At 40.1% G+C, this 20,951-nt stretch overlaps 3 protein-coding genes across 3 annotated transcripts; 1 reads left to right on the forward strand and 2 right to left on the reverse strand.

The window, feature by feature from the left end:
- The first annotated feature begins 58 nt into the window (after nucleotides 1–58).
- Nucleotides 59–3,969, forward strand: LOC145914631 (solute carrier family 2, facilitated glucose transporter member 8-like). Its single transcript, XM_083002450.1, has 12 exons — nucleotides 59–128; nucleotides 188–260; nucleotides 603–765; nucleotides 1,340–1,456; nucleotides 1,739–1,828; nucleotides 1,917–2,016; nucleotides 2,075–2,235; nucleotides 2,336–2,527; nucleotides 2,752–2,854; nucleotides 2,985–3,080; nucleotides 3,384–3,577; nucleotides 3,838–3,969. Exons 1-12 carry the CDS (start codon nucleotides 98–100, stop codon nucleotides 3,967–3,969), a joined length of 1,452 nt encoding a protein of 483 aa, XP_082858576.1. The 5' UTR covers nucleotides 59–97.
- Nucleotides 3,970–10,096: 6,127 nt separating this feature from the next.
- Nucleotides 10,097–11,509, reverse strand: LOC145914045 (uncharacterized). The gene has a single exon (XM_083001822.1). It carries the CDS (start codon nucleotides 11,090–11,092, stop codon nucleotides 10,319–10,321), a length of 774 nt encoding a protein of 257 aa, XP_082857948.1. The 5' UTR covers nucleotides 11,093–11,509; the 3' UTR covers nucleotides 10,097–10,318.
- Nucleotides 11,510–12,664: 1,155 nt separating this feature from the next.
- Nucleotides 12,665–13,442, reverse strand: LOC145914632 (uncharacterized). Its single transcript, XM_083002451.1, has one exon. The coding sequence runs from the start codon at nucleotides 13,440–13,442 to the stop codon at nucleotides 12,735–12,737; it is 708 nt and encodes a 235-aa protein (XP_082858577.1). The 3' UTR covers nucleotides 12,665–12,734.
- Between the last annotated feature and the right edge of the window lie 7,509 nt (nucleotides 13,443–20,951).

Below are 20,951 nucleotides of genomic sequence, written 5' to 3' on the forward strand. Positions count from 1 at the left end.
CTGTCCATCGCTACTTTGTCACAGTGTATGATGAATTAGCACTCCACTGACCTCCCAAATTTGCTGCGTCGGGGTCAAGTGGTTTCTTTGTTGCGTAATGCTCTTAAATTCGCACCAATGCATTACTCGTCGACTTGCAGAAGTCTTGTTCAGTTGACATTGTCGTTTTTAACTTGGCTGCTTACAGTTCAGTGCTGGTGGGAAAGGAGCAGTCTTGACAGAATGAACGATGAAGAAACACCTTTGATAAGGAATACTGGGTAGGGTTCTGGGAAGTTGTGCGTGTAACATATACTATATATATTGTTTCTCTTGTATTTTGAATTAGTTGTACCGTGGAAGTTATCGTTCGAAAGTATGACCTGTGATTGTTTATATAGGCTGCTTGTAAATTATAATTGTTGATCATTTCTTAGGCGAAGTAAGATAACATTACCACGCATCTTGTAGAATGCTGCTATTTATATATTGTTCTTCAAAATCAGTGCACGTGCTAACATATACTGACTGTTTTCATGCTTTTTTACAAACATTTAAAGTCATTGTTCGACTGCACAGCTAGTGATTGTTTGTATAATGTTCATACCTTTACCTTGTTTCAGACAAAGTAACAGAAATTTATACCTCGTATCTTGTGGAATGCTGCTCGGTTCATTATGCACTGGTTTCATGTTGGGCATCTCATCACCACTAATAACGGGAATCCAACAGGATGTAACCAAATCCGCAATACCCATTGCAGAATACGAGGCTTCGTTAATTGGTGTAAGTAAAGCAAAAGTCAACTTACCATACAGGCATGGGCGGAAATCCGGTTAAACCATGTTGAGATTGCTGGCAATCAACAAACGTTCATTTCACGGTTTCCCATAGCAACTCGTTTCGGTCCGTGGCAAACACTATTTCTCGTTGATGCCCCCTTACAAAATGTATTAATCGCAGCGAAATTATTATGGTTATGAAATGTCCCATGGACCCCCAGCAATGGGTGACTGTTAACCCTTAAGTGTACATGGGTCTCCAGTTGAGAAACCATGGTTTGTTAAAACGAAGGTTTTGCTTTCCACCTCCGTAGAGGTTGATTAATTGTCATCATCTTCGCATTTGTTATTTACACAAGTCAAGTTCAGTGCAGATCCAGTATAACTTCGATCATTCTTTGCACAAGTCAATATTTCATAACTCGCGGATTATTTTGCAATTGTAAAATTTATCGTCAAATCATGCGTCCAGTTTTCGATGACGCGAACTTCAATAAGGATGATCTTGTACGATTTAAGATTCGGTTTGTTGTTAATCTTTTTGAAAAATCCTTTCAAGCAAGAAATTCATTTTTTAGTCTCTGCTCAACATTGGTGGAATTGTTGGAGGATTTTTAGCTGGTTCCATGATGCAGTCGTTGGGGAGGAGATCGTCTGCGATTCTTTCTGTGTTGCCTTATACACTGGGTCTGCTGGTAATGGCAGTAAAATGCTTGGAGATGTTGCAATAACAATCGCAATAGTTCGTGTGTATTTAAAATTCCCATCATTTTACGCGAACGAAGGCAATTTTTTTACCTTCAAAGCATGTATTATATTATGTCTTATAAAGTTAGGGACAGTAACAAGGCTGCAACCAGTAGAAACTGATAGAGAAACTAAACCAAAGCCATTTTTTTATTTTGTCAACATTCTGAATGCAACAAGTTGCAGAGTAAGCTGTTCAGAGTGAATTTTCACCAGACATATTCTTACAGCTTATCTCATACGCTGTAAACGCGGGCATGATATACACTGGAAGGGTATTTACAGGCGTTGCCATGTCTTTCAGTGGACTCATTGTGCCGGTAAGAATGTAGTGGTTCACCATTATGAGCGTTTTGGCGCCAAAAAAGGTTTTCAAACTTCTTTAAAATTTTCCCGCGCATTTTTTAGACTTACCTCAGCGAGGTTTCCACTCAGGAGCTCCGCGGCATGATCGGCTCCGTGGCAGGTTTGGCAATATCGGTGGGCATCTTTTCCGTATATCTTCTTGGTAAAATGGATTGCAATAAACCTGCACGTACCCTGGCCAACATAATATTATTCCTTAGGCGCCATATTGCCTTGGAGGTGGCTGCCCTTGGCGACAGCCTTTTTTCCATTGCTGTTCAGCGCGGCTTGCTTAACTCTGCCGGAAACTCCCCGCTTTTTGCTTTTGAAAAAACAGCCGCTAGAGGCCGCAAAAGCACTACAGTTGTTGCGTGGTAAAGCGGTGAGTTTTTATTTTTTGTCAAAAATATCAGTGGTTTTAAAGCTTGACCAGAATTACCGTTAAAATACTGCTATTTTCACTTCTTGTCTGTGCATAAAAGGCAGACATTGCCGATGAACTTGCTGAGTTGAAAGAAGGAATTGATTCGCACTCGGATTCATCACCTTCATGGAATGAGATCTTCCTTTCTCCCTCTCTCCGTTCCCCTCTCCTCCTCTCCATGACAATCATGCTTTTCCAACAGTTCGGTGGAATCAATTGCGTCATGTTCTACGCAAACAGCATTTTGATGGTAGATAAGTTATTTTACCTAAATAAGTAAATGGATAAGACGTTTGTAGTCCTGTAGTGCTTCAAATAATACAATCATTCGAAAACATTTTTGTGCATGAAAATTTATAAACAAATTGAGAGTCATTGATACAAAACTTATTCGTCGATAATTCAAAATTGAGTTTGAATAAATAAAACATAAATAAACCCAAAAAATATATTGTTGGGTTAATTTCGCTTTAGGACGCAGGATTTACGTCGGAGTATCAACTATTCGGTTCTCTACTCATTGTGGCTGTGCGTATTTTCTTCACGCTGATCGCCTGCGCTACTATTGACAGGATTGGTAGGTTGCACTGGCCGAAATTTGCACCTAAAAAGCACTGAAAGAAATGAGTTTCCGAGCCGATTGCAGCTAAGTACGAATTAATTGAAACGATTTTTTTCTTACGCTGCTTTTGCATAACATTATACAGGGCGCAAGGTGTTGTTGTCCGTAAGTGGAGCCTTCATGGCGCTGAGTATGGGATGTTTTGGAATTTATTTTCAACTGAACGAGGGTCGATCAGAAGGTTAGCTACATATACACATGCATGATTCGTCTGGCGCTTGTCTATAGATGTTTGGATCCTTGACATTATGTATAAGCAGATCTGAAACAGATTTTCCACTACGCGATATTTGGCATGTTGTTTATGAATCGTCAGCCTTTCGTTCCAACTTCCAAGGCTTTGCAAATCAGTGCGCAACGTTCCCCTACTTGAACTAAAAACTGATGCGAAATATTTTATCGCCTTATTTATAATTAAGCATAGTGCGAGGTGTTATATGAACCATAGCCAAATGTTATCCCCACACCTTATTCTTCCATGCAGTTGAGCTAGCTTGGTTCGCGTTGCTGAGCATGGCAACCTATATTGCCTTTTTCTCCATCGGTCTCGGACCTATTCCATGGATAATTGTGTCTGAACTTCTACCCGTCCGAGCGAGGGGAAAATGCGGTAGTCTGGTGGCGTCATCCAGCCTTCTCTGTTCGTTTATTGTGACGTCACAGTTCTATAACTTGCAGGTTTGTTGCTTGAAGGTCTAGAAATGTTCCATTTCGCTTAATCGTGTTCTTCGGTATGGTTTTATGTGGTCATAACCATTAAGAGTGCCATGAGGCGATGCAAACTCCGAATAAATCTATTTTTATTTTATTAATATTGTTTCTATTTCGCTAACCATGAGTGGACTTAATTGAAAACGAGACCTTTAAGAACCAAGATATTTTATTCGCTAGTGGGCGCAACAGAGTCACAAGTCTTATTCCAAGGTTTGTTTTGATAGAACATCATCACAACACAGGGGACATTTTGGTTTTTCGCGGGAAACTGCGTTGTCAGCGTCATTTTTACGATTCTACTTCTTCCTGAGACGAAGGGAAAGAGTTTGGAAGAAATCGCAAAAAACTTCGAATGAAGTTTCCAAAATATTTTCTTTGCGTTGTCGGTCTGGAATGTGAACATAAGCGTCGTTGTTACACAACCATGTAAACACCCTATGGCGTCATGGGGGGCAGTGGTGATCCAATAAAGCATACTGATTTTACTTTTGACACTTTTCATAGCAGGCTTACTTGATATTTTGTAAGTTGCATACAGATGGCCACTGTTTCGACCTATAAGGTCTCATCGGTGCAGCTTGGTGTGAATATGAGTGACGACACTTGCAGGTGGAAACATTGTCCATCTGTATGCAGCTCCTAAATAGCATATGATTGGCTCTTTGCATATTTACTTAACATTGTTCCACTATTATGTACGTCTCATGCAAGCAAGTAAATTAATTTTACAAGTAACGCGTTTGAAATGCCATTAATTATTTTTTCTTCGAATTTTCTCGGAAAAGAGTTTCCCACAAGTAGTGGTTTGGCTTTCAGATGCACGCTCATTTGCATGTAAATATCTATTCAATGGGGACTTTCACCAAAGCGTGCATGGGACGGTTCATTTCAGTGCACCCGGCACAAAATTACAATTGTTTTCGATCACGTTCCAACTCTTCCCGAGTCGATTGTTGTAACTTATATTTGGAGTTTTCATTGGAAACGAAAGAGTTTATTCACGCATCAACAACGAAAGCGAAGCAAAACCTCGAGCGTTCAAAAATTCACTCACATTACGGTTTGTTAAATGTGCAATCGACCCGGACCCACGTAATATCCACTCAAGTCGGGGTCGAAACCACAACAGGATAAGAAAGATGAGTGCTAATCTTACCTATTACTGATTGTACAAACGGAAACATGTTCGTAATCATATCAGTTTCGCCAACATACCTCATAACGTCATATATGTAGTTGTAACGTTTGTCACATACGAAATGTCACAATTTATCGATGATTCCTGGTATACTATCAAGATATATTTGGAAAACATAAGTCCGTTTAACATTCCTAAGCACGCAAAGTTACGTAACGTCAGTGACGGAGAAACGGTCCAATGTCCACGAAACAAGACCGACGCTATACAAACATCCACGCACACATTCCAAGATTGTTTGCACAGCGACTTGGAGCAGAATGTAAAATTGATTTAATTCCCTGCGAATGAATGGATTGCGAGGTTTCGTGTTGCCTATAAGGTTATTTTTAAAGGTTGTTGGCTGAATCCAGAGTAATTAAATTCCTTAGTGATGAAACGTTCAGAACTAATGCATTGTTCATTTAGATGTGGCATAAAAATTACTTCCGCTGCTGTGGTACTAAACCCTATGGTCATGACGCAACCTAATATTGTTTCTTGAGACACATCTGGTCACATGACATCCTCGTGGCGCATAAATAGCTATTGGGTCCATGGACACGACTGCTTGCCTAAAAGTTAAGGGACTTTTGTCGTGAAGGCACGGTTCCACCTATAAATGTGATTTACGAAATAAAAAGATCCACCGGCCCATTGTTTATCTCTCAAGGGACCTGCGTTCATGAGGTCGCCGACCTCTGAGTTCGCTTCGTCCTGTGTGAGAACATCCTTCGAAATATGTGTTTCGTCTTGTTTCTTTCGTTCGAAAAACAAATGAGCAAACGGACGAATTAGCAATGTTGTCCATTCTGGGTGCTAAATTAAACACTGCAAGTAGTTTCGTGGAATGTCATAATTTCTGCAATGGGGGGGAAACGAAATTGGTTACTATGATCATAAAATCATAACATCGACGTCATTTGTTCCAGCTATTAGCGCCGACAATTTCCCGTGGGTTTTCTCCCTTAAATCGACCGTGGAACCCGAAGCATCCTATTCTCCTTTTAAGCGTGTGTTGCAGTGCGGTTCGGTCTAATATCATGACTAATCTGTGATAAACTAGAAGAGCTCGCCGCTTGGCTAGTTTCGGTTTCGTTGATCATGCAAAGTTCAGGGAAACGTTGCAGGCACGCAAGTAATATTTCGCAGGATCACAGGACACCAAAATCATTTTGACCATGTTAGGCCAACACTGGAAAGTGACCATTGGTTTATTGGTAATACTTGCTTTCTTTTTATTGATGTATAAAGGAAAACGATGACGTCATTGGAATATCTTTCTGTACCCTTTTTTGGTATGTAGTTCTGTAGCCCCTCGAGACGGTAAATTTAAATCCAATATGACAGAGGAATAAGCAACTGAAGGCAATGACACTTATATTCGAACTTTATGATTTTTGTCCGTTTCACACGTTATCATCTCAAGAAACCTTTCACATTTCGTAATACTTATTTAATGCTTCGTCACTACAGTTATTGGCAAATTATTTGTTTAGGCATATTTGGTAGTTTTACAATTTCACTACTTCTAATCATGAGTTAACCCTTTAATTCTCTTATAATTCATGGCATCTATACTTCACACCACACACAATCAATCCATTCTGTGACTCAATCAGCGATTATGATATGACAAACGAAACACAAAGGGTAAATGAAATTGAGACATGACCAGACATCCGGGCAATCGTTCGCAAACCTTCCATTTTTAGTTGCATGTGGGCATGTGCTGGACAACATATACATTGACATTTGCATACATCGGTTTGTCTTTCAATTACGTGATCTGGGTGGTTTTAGTGTCGCAATGTTCGTGTGATTCGTAGGACGAGATTTGACACAATATACCCTTGTTTGTGTGGAAAGCTCGTGTCATGTTACTGCTGTAGATCGGAAAAGTTGGTAGTCGGTGGAAATTTTTCGCAAAAAGGTCAAGGCTCTGAGGCTTTGATGTGATTGTTTTTAACATTTGACAAGTTCGTAGAAAACAACCCAATTGCATCCACGTGGCATTTTTGACACCAACTTCAGACTATCTTTCAATTTATTTTAAGAAATACGTGAAATGGTGAACAGTGTTACGTTATATTTAGCACAACAAGGAAGGGAAAACTGAACGTCAGACCAAGGATCCGCGTTTGACTCAATCCTGTTTAAATGAATCACATCAGTTTCTGAACGCAATATCCGGAGTATTTTAGGAATCTGTTTCTGCAACATTTTTGTAATGATATTTTTTAACTTACTAGAAACCTAATCATCATATACTGGAAGATGTATCGTAAATATGAGCAATTGTACGTTGTTGTAGAGAAAAGGTATAGGTCGGGCCATACAAAAATGACAACAAAAATTTTGATACAGATTTGGGCCTGAATTTACAGTCATATTTTCCCGTTTTCGTCGTAATTTCACTTTTTCCACTACTGTGACAGCGCGCAACTGCTCCCTTTGAAACAGTGCTTAAAATAGAATGTAGTGACCTTAGTGACGTCACTATTTTACAGCAAAACCCTGGTTTCACTGCAACGACTTTTGATTTCTTCCTCTGCCACATTTCTATTACAATTTTCACCCTTTACCGGGTTTTAAGCGGCTAAAATATTGAACCGATTGTTTCCTTTTGTTGTGCTGTTGTGTGAACTGGTGCATGGCTAAGCTGATACCTATGTCCGTAAGGAATTCCGTACACTATTATCTACAAACGGATTTCTGTACGATTGTTCAATTGTAACGTTGTTTTACTGTTGGTGAAGCCCCAGGAGGTGAAATGTAATAAAATCCAGTTTATTCTTGCCAGAAGGTCAGTTCAATAATTGTAACTCCTCGAAAATATTTATGTCGCCTTGAATGATTTTAAGACGCCACAAAACCACTCGCCCGTCACCGACGTTCGATTTGAACGCGGGAAAGCCGTGTCAACAAGCGATCCACTCTCATGAAGCAATAGAGGTAGTAATTAAATTGTGTTTTGTCGAAAATAAAACGACAATGTGACTTTCTCATATCCCCATATACACTCTACCACTTTGCCAACTCTAGGTTGAGGCAGTGATTCAATTTGTTTTTACAAATACGTTTTATACAAAATAAATTCTAAGCACACGCATATTTTTTTTTAAAACTGAATGCGATACAGCACACAAGCAAAGTGAAAACCGTAAACAAGTTTACTGTAACGTTTACAAGGTGTAAACGTAGTTATATATACATTTAAATCCCCATACACAACCCCATTATTTGCTGTATTGTCCTCAATCACAGTCTTCAAAGCAGCCATCCTTCTGGCGATTTATCATCACACATTAGGAAACAACTCATTAAGGGGTCATATCACGGTAAGGTGTTTTACGGCGTTTTCAGGGATCTGTGAAGAATACAGGGAAAAGTGGAAGTACACGGCCGTGCAATGACGCTGCGCTCATCGGAAGGTTTTATGTTTACGGAAGCAAGACCTTTATACTCACGGGTTTACGTCAATAACCCAAAATGTCGGTATTACGTGGCATGGTCTTGACGCATCCAAATTTGCCGTGGATTTTTGTCACAAGTCACGTAATATGTCAACATGTAATACACATAATGTCGCGTGCTGTTTTCTAGACCCTGTTTTACAACCCTTTTAGCAATCTCGATCAGTTTCTTTGATTACACAGTTACAAGGGCTACTTTTTTACGTAAACAAATGGAGTGATTGTTGCATCACATTGTGCAACTTGGACTTTGTTTTTTGCTGCGCGTAACCGGATGCCATTGATTGTCGCGTCATAAATGTCTGTATTGTCAAGTGCAGAATTGGTTAAAATTGCATCATGAAATGACCTGTACTCGAAAGAAGTAACTGATGCGCTCTGAAATGTTTATCCATCTAGCAAAAATATTTTTTTGCAGTAGGTTGGAATTTTGAGTAACTACAGGACTCGTCACAGAGGGAATTTTAAATGGTAGTTCGTGTTAATTCTTACGCTTACCACAAAAAAATGCATTTTACCAAAAGTATGAGCAAGCAGAAAAAAATACACCTCGTTTATCATAAAATGTAAATCTATTCGGTTGACTCATCTTCGACATTCTCCAGTCCCCTTCCTTCCGGCGTTAGATGACTCCTGTGAAATTTTTCGTTAAAAATACACACTATCACTGTGACGTAACAATAGGAGGTGGAACTCGCGTCACGTGTTTTGTCTCGAAAAGCGTGAATAGACTTTGAGCGGAAGCGATCGACCTAATATGGTCCGGCTTGGGTCACGGTACATTGATTTCACATGCTCTGTTCAAGCTTAATTAAACTTATTTAAAAGGTTTTGGTTTATGTTTCTGGTCGAGATCCTAAGACTAGCCTAGAGTCATTCGCCGGCTTGGGATTTCTATCAAACATTCCTGCAAAACTTGCTGTAAGTCGTATATACCATCACATATGTCGTGTTTTACTTTATTTAAGATGCTGATGCGCAAAGAAGAAAAAGATTGTACGTTTTAATACTATCACATGCCCAGTTTCAAGGGCCGACGGTTTTGTTGTTGAAACAAATGCTTTTTATGTTATAAATGGCGTCAATTTAAACATGTTGTTCGGAGGTATTAAACTTGTATCTTACGGTTTTACGTAAAAAGCAAAAAAAAACACGAATGGTCTGGTCTAAAAACAGTTCTCAACCAGCGCGAACTTGTGTTAATTTAGGCACCTCTAAACTGGAAAATCCCGCCCTGACAGCGAATTACGTATCACACGCTTGCTTTTTAATAATGAATCACGTCACGCCGGTGCAGCACGCCTGCGGTAGTAAAACAAATATTTCTAGCAGCTGAATAACAAAAATCTACTTCCGAAGGCGTGGAAAACATAATCAACACAGGGATTATTTCGCGAATATTAGCGGATATCCCATAAACGTTGTCTGGTCCTTCTCAGCATGATTGATTGCCTGCTCCTAGAGTATGACAGGTTACATGCTAGTAGGTCTGCATGTATGGGAATTTGAGTAGCAATTCGACGGGTGGTTACCACATTCGTATACAGTTTACATCGCACAACCGTTTTTTTATACATTTTGCCATTCGTGTGTGCAGAATTCACTTCCAGTCAACTTGGATACAATAATCACGTTCCGAAAAGCTTGGAAATTTAATTTTCTGATGCTTTCCTCACAAACAGTAAAATGGTTCTGCTTTTGTCGAAATCCATCCTCATTAATCGGGCACAATTTATTTTGTTTGATACTTGATCTACCATCTGTTTCTGAATTGCAGCTTGTGCTAAACTGCAATGTTGCTTAACAGTCAAGTGCTTCACATATCAACGTATATTTTGTTCATAAACATGCTTGACGCCAATCCACAGTCCGGAATACACAAATAAATTAACAGAAACTTACAGGTGCGCAACAAATTAAACGTTGAAAAAATATATAAATACTCATTTACAGTTGTCGTGACATTCGGTGCGCGAGTACATATCGACTTTTGGCAGTAAAAAAGGTTCGAAGTTTTGTGGCAAACGCGTTGACGAGATTTGGGTCAGTTGATCACAGCAGCTTGAATGTATCAGCAGAACTAGAATGTGACTGAACGAAAGCCAGATTTCCAGTGTCTTGAACCGAATAGGATTCGTCGTCAAAGAACTCAGACGGAAACAAATGACCTTCATTAGTGGACGTAAGATTGCTGGCGAAGAGATAGAAGACCCGCGAGTCCGTGGTCAGATCGTCGTTGTCGATGTCCAAGGTCAAAGGGTCACTGAATGAGGGGTCGTTGCTTGCGAGCAATGGGGCTCCTGGTGCGCCGTATGTGATGTAGTTGTACCCACCGCTGCCGTCGGGCTCGGCGAAAATGTAAGCGGACGCGTTGTTGCTCGTGGATCCCAGTTTCCAGTACACAAGGCTTGAAGAGCCGTTGTTGAGAGTCAGAGCGGTGCCACCAGCAAACCCAGCGTCCGCTTGGTTGTTGACATGGAACAGTGAGCCGGCGATGGGCCCGTTAACACCTGCACTGGCGGTTTCCGCTTGTTCAGGTTCAATTATCTCAACCACCGGTGCGCAGCTCTTGGTTTTCGAATAAGAAATGCTCTGAATGATGTCTTCAAAGTCGCCAAGCCCGGACGAGATTCTACGGCTGTTGCTTCTGTGCTTCGTCTTGACAATAGTGATGTCGTCGTCGATGACGTCATCAGATGACGTGCTTATGCGACTGCCGGATCGTAAAACCATTTTGCCAATGCCACCTGACAAGGAACTGGAACTTGATCTGTTGGATCGTCTTGGGTTCGTGTAAGGTTGAAACTTTTCTACTTTCACATCCATGTTTTCGTGTAATTTGCTTCTTTTTCGGTATTGCTTTCGTTTTCTTGTGCGTTGGAACAGTGGCTGCTGTCAATTTGCTTTTTATAGTGCGAGTGCTGCAATAAAGTAACATCAGGTCAACAAACAAAACGCATTCAAAAGACTTTATTGACAAATTATGTTGACCGTAACGTTCTAATGCACACAAAATCGATGCTAGTCCTACTGCAAGTTAAAGACATCTGAGCCATCGCTTCTCTTGTTGCAATGGCCGTCATGGCACCATAACACTTGAAAGTAAAGGCAGACTTATGAAACTTGAAAATTAAGGCGGCCGAAATTAGCTTAAGCAGCGCTACTTCTCTAACACCTCGTTGCTTAATTGCTTCCTACAGCTGACTGAGAGGCCCGCCTTCGGTGCATTGCAGTGCAACAAGCCACAGGCTGGTTGGCTTATGACTGATTTGCCTTTCTGCTCGTTATTTATTGGGCTGTTCTGTGACGCAACCCTTGACTACTTGTTCTTTTTACGTCAGCTCGTGACCAACGTGACGTCACATTAGCCATGCGCCCACAGTGGACTTTTGCCCGCTTTCTTTTGTTATCGTAGATTCAACGTGTTGCTTTAATTAGAAGTTTTTAATTATGCATCTATTTGTAGTCACCGCGAACTACATTTGAACAACAAATCTTGCAATGTATTTTAGTGGCGAAACACGCCGCAGGCTGCTGTAGTAACGAGTTTTGTGGGACAAATACATCGTAACCTACGAAACTAACACGCCACATTGCTTCATGACATAATGCGTGTGATATGTGAAGAATATCACATACAAACAACCTGGCCCATACGTCGCCTTTTTGTAACAAAATGTTACTGAAGTTTCAAACAAATTTGTTTGTAATTTCTACTTCTAATCTGATGACGCAGGTTCTGTTTGTCAAAGACATAGCCAAAGGGACAACATATCCTATAACTACTTTTAACTCAATAAAAAATGACTGTTTTATGGCTTGATAGGTCTCATTTAGTTGATTAAAAGCCTTTGCAGCAACGCAGAAGTCAAAGCAAGCCGAAGACAAAATGCTGACAAAATGTTAACGTTTTCTCCGTCAATACATTTTCGCTGTGAAAGTGGTGATACTAACCGTTCCAGTATAAGCTATGCGATCTACATGATGAAATCACCTCAGGCTTTCCCATGTTATTAACCTCTGTCCATTGGGACTTTCTATTCTGGTTACGTGTTGGCTCTTCTCCCGTGAGAATCAAGACAAACTTTTCGAAACATTTCGCGAAAAATTTCCATTGACAGTAATTTGTTTAGAAAAATCTCTAGCACAAGTTTGTGTGAAATTTTCCCCCATTTCTCGAAAACACATTTTATGCACAACCAGAACCTTATGTATTCACTGAGTATTTTATTTTGGCATCAAATATATTTTACATCAAAACAAAACAACGACAAGTTTTACAAACATAATTGATGTCTGGTTTTATATATATACATATATATAAGACAAACGATTCTGGATTTTATTCTAAAGTGGTTATAAAAATATGTAGAAATAATATTTATAATTATTTGGCAGCAGCAAACACATTTACACGTTTTGTGGTTAAACAGAACATTATAGAATCGATGTTAAGTTTCACTTTTGATCAAATGATTTTGTACATTTCAGATTCTGGTTTGTGCGGTTTCACGTACGCCAAGTGGTTGCCGGTTTCTTGCACACTGTAAGACCGAGTGGCGAAAAATTTAGATGGAAAAAGATAACCAACAGCGTGCGTATCCACGTGGTCGCTAGCAAAGAGATAGAATACTCGTTTGTCCTTGGCAAGGTCGTCCTTTTCTGTTAAAGACGTTGGGTGAGGAAAGGTTACGTCATCCTCGAATATCACGGGGCCATCTGGCTCGGTGTAAGTGATGTAGCTGAGTCCTCCATCTCCATCATCCCGAGCAAAGATGTAAGCGGACTGCATGGTGGTTGATCCTATCATCCAGAAGACAAAGTTGGACTCGCTGTTGTTCGTTGTAACAAATTTTCCACTGCCGCCTAACGCTTGAGCGTATCGATCCATAATTGAGCATGGTGTAGGGCCTTGAAATCCAGACTCCAGTGGCAAAACGTTTTTGGCGATAATCTCTTCAAACACCTTTAGACGTAGCCCTTTCTCCTCAAACATGGTTCGATGCAAGATCACCTGTATGTCATCCGACTCGGGGAATATCTTTCTTTCGTCATCGTTATGGACGTCATTTGATGACGTGGTTAAATCTGTGTCGGGAAAACACTTGGCCTCACCCCCCTCGTTCAACAAACCACTGGATTGCGTCATTTTGGGATTAAATTGAAGGTTTTCCATTTTTCTGTAGTAGGTAAAAAATCCTTTTTTGTAGAAAATCTCTGAAACAGAATGTTTTAATTTCAAACACTGTTTTAAGGCAATGCGTAACGAATGTGCAAGAGCATTAAAGCTCGGTGCATCAGATGTGTCAGCACCATGACGGACAGCAATGTGCCGAAAACACATGAAAATGTGCCGAAACAAAACAACTTTCGGAAATTTTCCTGTGCATCAGACTGATACCGTATCAATCTCAGCGACTGTGGGCGCACAAAACATCTAAAAAAAAACCAGTAAACTTTGACAAATCAGCTCCTTATCGATAGCCACAAAAACTGCCCATTGCATTGACACCGTGCCAAGTCGAATCGACTCACGCTACGAAACTGAAAGTTTTTTCCCTCGAGAATTTTGCAGCTTCCTCGATGCCCGGGTATTGTTTTCTTTGAATTTCCCGGCCACGTGACGTAGCGACAATAGTATTGGAAACGTTTTGTATTGCTTGAATTGAAACGCGTTGTATCCTTAACGTCACGTGACCTTGTCACAAAACTGCCTTGTTTTTGTATGGATCAGTGATATCGTGTATTGATGTTACAAAACATCCAGTAAGTCTGAATTTTAGTCACTAGTTTCGTGAACATTGTAACTGTTGTCAAGAACTTGTTTATAAAATAATTTCTTATTGGTTGAATTCGACATTCACTAATTTACAACTACTATGAACAAAAATCAAATGCAGAAGTCCCAATTTAGGTCGAATAAAATGTGCATTTAAACACTGCCTAATTTGTTCGCACCAAGTGTTGTAGTGCAGTAGCAATAAAATTTACGCACGGTAGCTATTTTCCCACAAAACAACCCAGTAACGGCGTCATATTGGTTCCGAGTGCATCTGGCACAGCGGGGTTATTATGGCTGGGGTGGTGGTAACTATTATCGTATTGCACGCTAATTGGCCGTTTGTGATCGCATAAAAGAAATGTTTTTTTCAGAAATTATGACTCAGCTTGACACACTCACGCACATTTGGGCCGCATCCAGCCGTGTTTTAAGGGAGTAAGCGCATGTTTCTGAGACGAGACGCAAATTTTGTAGACAGGGAAAGTTACAAGCGTGCAAATGGATAGTTATTACCATATCCTTGCCCTTATATGGATTTCTGGTTTAAGAACCTTGACGCATTCACTAAAGTTCTTTCCGGATCGGAAATGGACGAACAAAATTTACGTCACAAAATCCCCACAGAGATATAGTTGCACATGCAAAGTATTCCTTTTTATGCAAAAAAGTTGGGTCTATTTGTGGGTTTGCGACGCGAATAGGATCTCAACCATTGCAGAACGTTTTGTGGAAGTGAGGTTTCAATTCAGTAAAAGCAAAATTCAACGTAGCTTAGGATAATAATGAAGGTGCACGGTAACTCAGCTGTTGTTTAAATACATTATTATGTGTTTAAGTTGCGTTGATGTGCGAGACATACTAAAACCGTATTAGAAACGCTTACTATTTGCTTGCGAATGGGGGAAACCTATTGTATATTTCCATATCTCTCTCAAACCTTTAAACACCGAAGAGGATTTACTTAGGCGGGTTTAAAAAACTTTGAAACATAAACACACAAATGTTGAACTTTTACGATTCAATAAGGCACTGAGGAGGTCCCACGGGGACGCGGCCAGATTCAAGGGCCCGTAGAGAAAAAAAAGGGTTCCACGAACACCATTGTTTGTCGCAAAAGCAAAAGATTTCTCTCGTAAATATTTTTTTCAACTAAAATAATTTGTTGTCCTCCAAAAAAGGCTCCACGCCGCCAAATTTTTTCTCTCGAAGGTCCTGACGCTGTCACGGAGGAGAAAGTTGACCACAAGCGCCTGCTATCGCGGGTAGAATGTCAGACAACCACGAATGCGAAAGTAGACTTGACTTTCCTCAAGAGAAGAAATATTTGGTTTCCAAGGGGAGGATAATATTTTCAAGGATTCTACAGAAAGCTTTCCCTTTCTAATCATAATTCTCGTTTATGAAACGCACTGAGCAATCAAATGAAGGTCGTCCGTTTACTAAAACCATGATTCTTCTGTACAGAGTTCTTTTTTGGGTTCGAGAATTTTGTCTGTTTGACTTCTCGATTTATGCAAAGATGCGACGACTGTTATGACACGGAAATATATTTTTTGCATCACAATCAACGTCATTTCGTCCCACGACAGCTAGTGTTCACTAATGTGACGTACAACCTTTCCCTCGCCTATACATTTAACATCGTTACGTGGCCACACACAAAATGCAAACAAACAATACAGATGCAAAGACTGCTTTGCATTTATGATGTGGTATTCACACGTTTGCAGAGAAGATCGAACCAATTGTGAAATATTGGCAATATTCAACAGTTCTGTAATGGCAAAACGCTGAGGGGCGCGTTAATTTAAAGCGTGCTTTAAATTTAGAGGTATAGTAAAGCAGTCCTTTAGAAGCACTAATTTATGCAAACGAATGGCGGGTAACATTTAACAACTATTTTGAATGGGGCGCCGATTTTAACAGATATGCACGATCTGTCTTTTACGCATATTCAGTTTTTTGGTACACAGGTTTTACCCGTTTGATGCTTGCGTACAAACCGTCTATCCCTTGTCTAATTTCGGCCCCTTTGTTGCATGTATTTGCGTGTATGATGTTTTCTAACATTTCCGTATGTATGTGACGATTGTACTGCTTAGTAATTACTGGGGTGAACTATTTGTAGATTTGCGACACAAGAATATATTCTGATAATGTGATTCTGGATATCATTCCTCATTCTGTTGCAATTGAGCGTGGGGACTTCAACCTTCGGCGTAATTTTACCACAATGAGTGCGGGGGAACGGCTTACATATCAGATAATGAAGAATTAACTGTTGCAGTGGACTTTGATTTAGAGTAGCCTCTTGGTGTAGTTGTTGTTTGAATTTATCATTATCTAATAAAATATATACTTAATATAGGCAATGTTTCATGCACTCATATGATTGACGGGACCGCCCCACTGCCAATGGTATACTGCCAATAATAGATTCGTTACGGAATAACTCGCTATAAAAGATAAACATTTAATTACTTCAAGAAACTGTTAAAAATGATTTTATATCTTCTATAAACTTAAACGCGGTTTAAACATTGATAGATATTGTCTTCAAAATATCACAACGAATACTCAACTTTCGTAATTTTTATATGTTTTGTTTGTTGTGGTATCAGGTTATCCCAACTAAGAACCCTGACAGGTTTTCTCCTTGCAGGAACCGGAAAGCAGTTTGAACAGCAAATATGGTTGCCCAAACACGCCAGCTATCGGATGTTGCGGTAGACTTCCACCAATGCGAAAGCACGCTTGACTTTCCGACAGAGAACAAATATTTGGTTACGGTTACCTTTACATGAGCCCACGATAAGAGAGAGCTGTTGCGTTTTGTAAAATATTTAAGCGGTGCTATTAAAAGCTTTCCCTTTTTTATCATAATTCCAGTAAACAGCCACATATTATACTGTTTCTATGTGATATTGTTAAAATATGTGTTGTGTGTTACCATAGTAGCAGAACAGCTGTTTTTTTTATCGTTTCTTCTACTAAATAACGAGCTTCAGTCGGGGACATACAAGTTTATCATCAATTATTTGGTTGTTGTAACCAACAAAGATGGCTCAAAACTTTGCATTGGTCGCCTGTGCAATCGTTTGATCTTTGCAAACAAACCTCTATTCTACCAAGAATGCAAAAGCATGGCATTACTTCTGCGCTACCACGAATTCTATGGAATTTCAGTTCTCCGCAACCGCTTTTGTCGTGGCACACGACCGGTGGCAATGCTATAGGTGCGCCGCGATGTGAATTCAACCTGACAAACTTTAATATTTTGCCAATTTGATCTTGTCACAGTAAGACAATTTGCTGATGCAAACGCTACTACTTTTATTATGACGTCATAAACCCCACATATTGGTTGAAGATGTGCCGCCGAATTTTTTAAGTTTATGTGACGTCATTGAATTAACGCTGCGGGCACTGCATTTCACTACCATTGTAATCATCGCGTTATGTATTTGGCGTAAGTCCTCTGTATAGATTGGTGTGTATTACATTACAATTGGGAAACACGGCATAAGATTCAAGGATACACTGTGGGTGCAGGTTCTGATTTTCTTGAGTAAACATTCTGATACATGCAATAAACAAAAATAGCAAGAAGTCGTCGTACGGGTGCAGTTCGGTCATCTGGGGTCACGTGACGGCTCCGCTTTATCACTGGAGCGTAAAAAGGTCCGAAGCGTTGGTGTGCGGCTTCAGGAACGCCAAAGTACCTTCCTCGTTTACGGAATAGGACTTTGCCTCGTAAAACTCGGATGGAAAAAGGTACCCAGCGTTTCCGCCAACGTGAGGACTCTCAAAGAGATGAAACACTCGTTTATCTATGGTCATGTCGTCCTTGTCGATGTCCAAAGACATCGGATCGCTAAAGCTCGGGTCATTTTTCAACAGCAGGGGCGCTCCCGGAACACTGTAAGTGACGTATTCGTAACCACCATTACCGTCCTCCTTTGCGAAGATGTATGCGGACGGCTGTGAACTTGGCGAACCCAGTTTCCAGTACACGAGGTTGGAAGTTGAGCTGTTAAGGGACACAACGCTACCCCGAGCATTCGCGTAAGATTGTGTGTTAACGTGGATCAGTGACGCCGGAGCAGGTCCATTTACCCCTCCCTCCACTTCGTATGCAGTCGTGGGAACAACCTCATCTTCCATCGCTTCGTGAAGCTTCAACTTTCTGGAAGTAACCTCTTCCACTATCTCTTCGAAGTCAGTGATGCCTGATGACAATCTACGCACGATAGGAGCGGTTTGGGTTGAAAATAAAGCTGCTTGACAAATATCTTCGTTCACGTTCATGGTGGTTACTTGTCGTTGTGATTTTTTGCTCGAAGGGAAATGTTTTTCTGATGGCAGTGCACAGGCGATTAACAGTAAAGTTTGCGTGTTACTTTTAAGATTTGACTGCAGAAAAAATAATTAATTGGTAGTTTATTTGTTTGGGTTACAAAAACTGTTACTCTTAAGCTCGATATAATCTTAGCAAATGTGCAAAGCTTCATTGGTCGAATACAAAATTGCCTGGCTTTTCTGATTGATCTGCTTCGATGGTCGTTTTGTACGGACCTTTTAATATCAAAACACAAAATATATTGTGTTTGTTACATATTGTCTCTGCTAACACAGTTTGTACCTGTGATAGAATGCAATGTCTTGCCGGGCGTTTTTATAACAATCATTTGCCTTCGTTTGCATCGAATTACGCAAAGATGCCACGTACTATAAGACTCGGAATTTAACTTTTGCATCAGAATCAACGTCGTTCAGAACAGCTTAGATTTAAAATAGCTAGTGTTCAAATGATGTGACGTACAACAATGAATTACCCACGTACATTTAACATTATATACGTTGCCACAAACAGAATCCAAACAAATTATGTACAAATAAAGACTTACTTTTATCTCAAGTTATCCTCAGCATATGCGTCTAAGATTGCGGTTCCATTCGTTCAACATAGTGTCGTTGGAAGCCACACGATCTGAAACTTGCTTTTAATTCTTTTTTTTAAGAGGCCAGAAAAGTTACAATTTTGGAAGGTTTATGAGTCATCAAGATGAAGCAATCAAATTACGTACAACACTGCAGTATTAACCGATTTACAATAATCAACATTTACAGGCTGCAACCGAAAAGCAAAACAACATACATTTAAATTGTATAACTGCGGTATGGCAGTGCTTCTCAAGGGCAATTAATTCATACCTTATCATGCGGACATTATTACAACCAAACTGGCCGTATTTGGCCCGCGGAATGTATGTCTGTTACATCAGAACAAAAACAGTGGTGATATATTTACCAACGGCAGGGAATAAATAAATGTTCACATACTTTTTGCACGCTTGACTCGTGTTGCACAAAAAGCTTCCATACGTAAACCGCATTTCACGGGGACCATAAACATTTGTAGGCGTCGAACGACTCGTAAAACGTCACGCTTGTTTACTAGCTCGTAGTTTACCGTACACTAGATAACCCCTACAAATTGCCTTTACCTTACCTAATTTCGGTCAATTGTGTACATATCTTGCAATATAGTGGCTGCATGTATTTGTATGTACGCTGTATCGAACACTTCCATTTATGGAACGATTATATTTTGTCTTGAGGTATGCTCTCAACAAACTCGATAACTATGATACGGTTGGGATGTTGCCCGAAGACTTAGTTACCCGTGTAGTAGCATCTGAGACACACACTTATTTTAGGGTAAGAAAATCTACCAGGAGGAATTATAATTTCTTTACTCTGCCGACTCAACTACATTAGGGCGCCAAAATTGACATATATTATGTAAAACAGGGTGTGTGTAAGACAACAGTGTCTCTATAGGACCAAATACATTCTACACCAGGGGTTGGCAAATGTACATGCGGGATATAATGGTCTATGCCAACTTGTATGCAAACTTTCGCTGAGCACTTTGAGAGTAATGACGTCACAATAGAAGCACGTAGTCTGGATTAGCTTCAGCGAATATGCAACTGTCGTATGTCGTGAATAAAAAATTATTTAGGATGTTTAAAAAATACAGACATTTGCCCGGTTGCAATCGGTGATGGTCCTATCTTCAAGGGGGTTCCATGACCAGGCTGTGTCATATTGATTTATTGTCCATGAAAGCTAACAATTCCGGACATTTTCGGCCCCCACTAAATCCCGAACAGGTGAGGACAAATCAAATGTTTGGCAATCCTAACAATGTAAACTTTACGCTATGTACTCGCCACCACATTACCGTTTACCCCTGCTATACGCGATATTCCGGTTCTCAAACAACATGTGTAAAGAACATGCGTAACTTCTAAACTCTCTCGCAAATAAACCATTTATATCCCAGTTTCATGACTCCACGTTTACTTTGGCGTCATTTTGTGACGTCGGCGTTTGGTGTCCCATAAGTATAGTTTTGTGGTAGTTGGAACGAACGTGCGTCATTACACCAATGCCCCGGTTTCGTTTGATGATCAAGCATATTGTACGTTAAAGTGGTTGCTGAGATTTACGTGGTTATTTTTACCCAAACCAAATACTGCTAGTTTTTCTTGCTAATGTTTTTTTTGACAAATTGTATTCGGTTCATGGACTCCTGAAGAAAACGTCTATTCAATAAAATCCCCGTTAAACTTTTAAAAGACCTGGAAGAAGTAGTTGTGATTCACGTTATTGCTGGTGCCGGTACAATAAATATATTACTATAGTTTTCAATGTTGACGTGTGAGTTCAAGGAGAAAATGACCGAGTTCTGTCGGTAAAATTTGCAGAACCCACAATTTTAAATTTAACAACGCATCAGACTTGAAAATCGCACTTGCGCAAATAAACGCGGTTTTCTTGCTCGCTGCCCAAGCCTAAACCAGTCGCGAACACTACGCGGTACAGTAGAGGCGC

Source organism: Ascidia mentula, chromosome 9, assembly GCF_947561715.1.
Source record: "Ascidia mentula chromosome 9, kaAscMent1.1, whole genome shotgun sequence".
In the NCBI taxonomy this organism is placed as follows: Eukaryota; Metazoa; Chordata; class Ascidiacea; order Phlebobranchia; family Ascidiidae; genus Ascidia; species Ascidia mentula.

What these genes read in the sequence shown, in the direction of transcription:
- LOC145914631 (XM_083002450.1), top strand. Translation starts at nt 98, where the DNA reads ATGCTCTTAAATTCGCACCAATGCATTACTC. An exon ending in ACGAGGCTTCGTTAATTGGT is followed by an intron (nt 766 to 1,339) that starts GTAAGTAAAGCA and finishes TTCATTTTTTAG; the next exon opens with TCTCTGCTCAACATTGGTGG. An exon ending in TCAGTGGACTCATTGTGCCG is followed by an intron (nt 1,829 to 1,916) that starts GTAAGAATGTAG and finishes CGCATTTTTTAG; the next exon opens with ACTTACCTCAGCGAGGTTTC.
- LOC145914045 (XM_083001822.1), bottom strand. Translation starts at nt 11,092, where the DNA reads ATGGATGTGAAAGTAGAAAAGTTTCAACCTTACACGAACCCAAGACGA.
- LOC145914632 (XM_083002451.1), bottom strand. Translation starts at nt 13,442, where the DNA reads ATGGAAAACCTTCAATTTAATCCCAAAATGACGCAATCCAGTGGTTTG.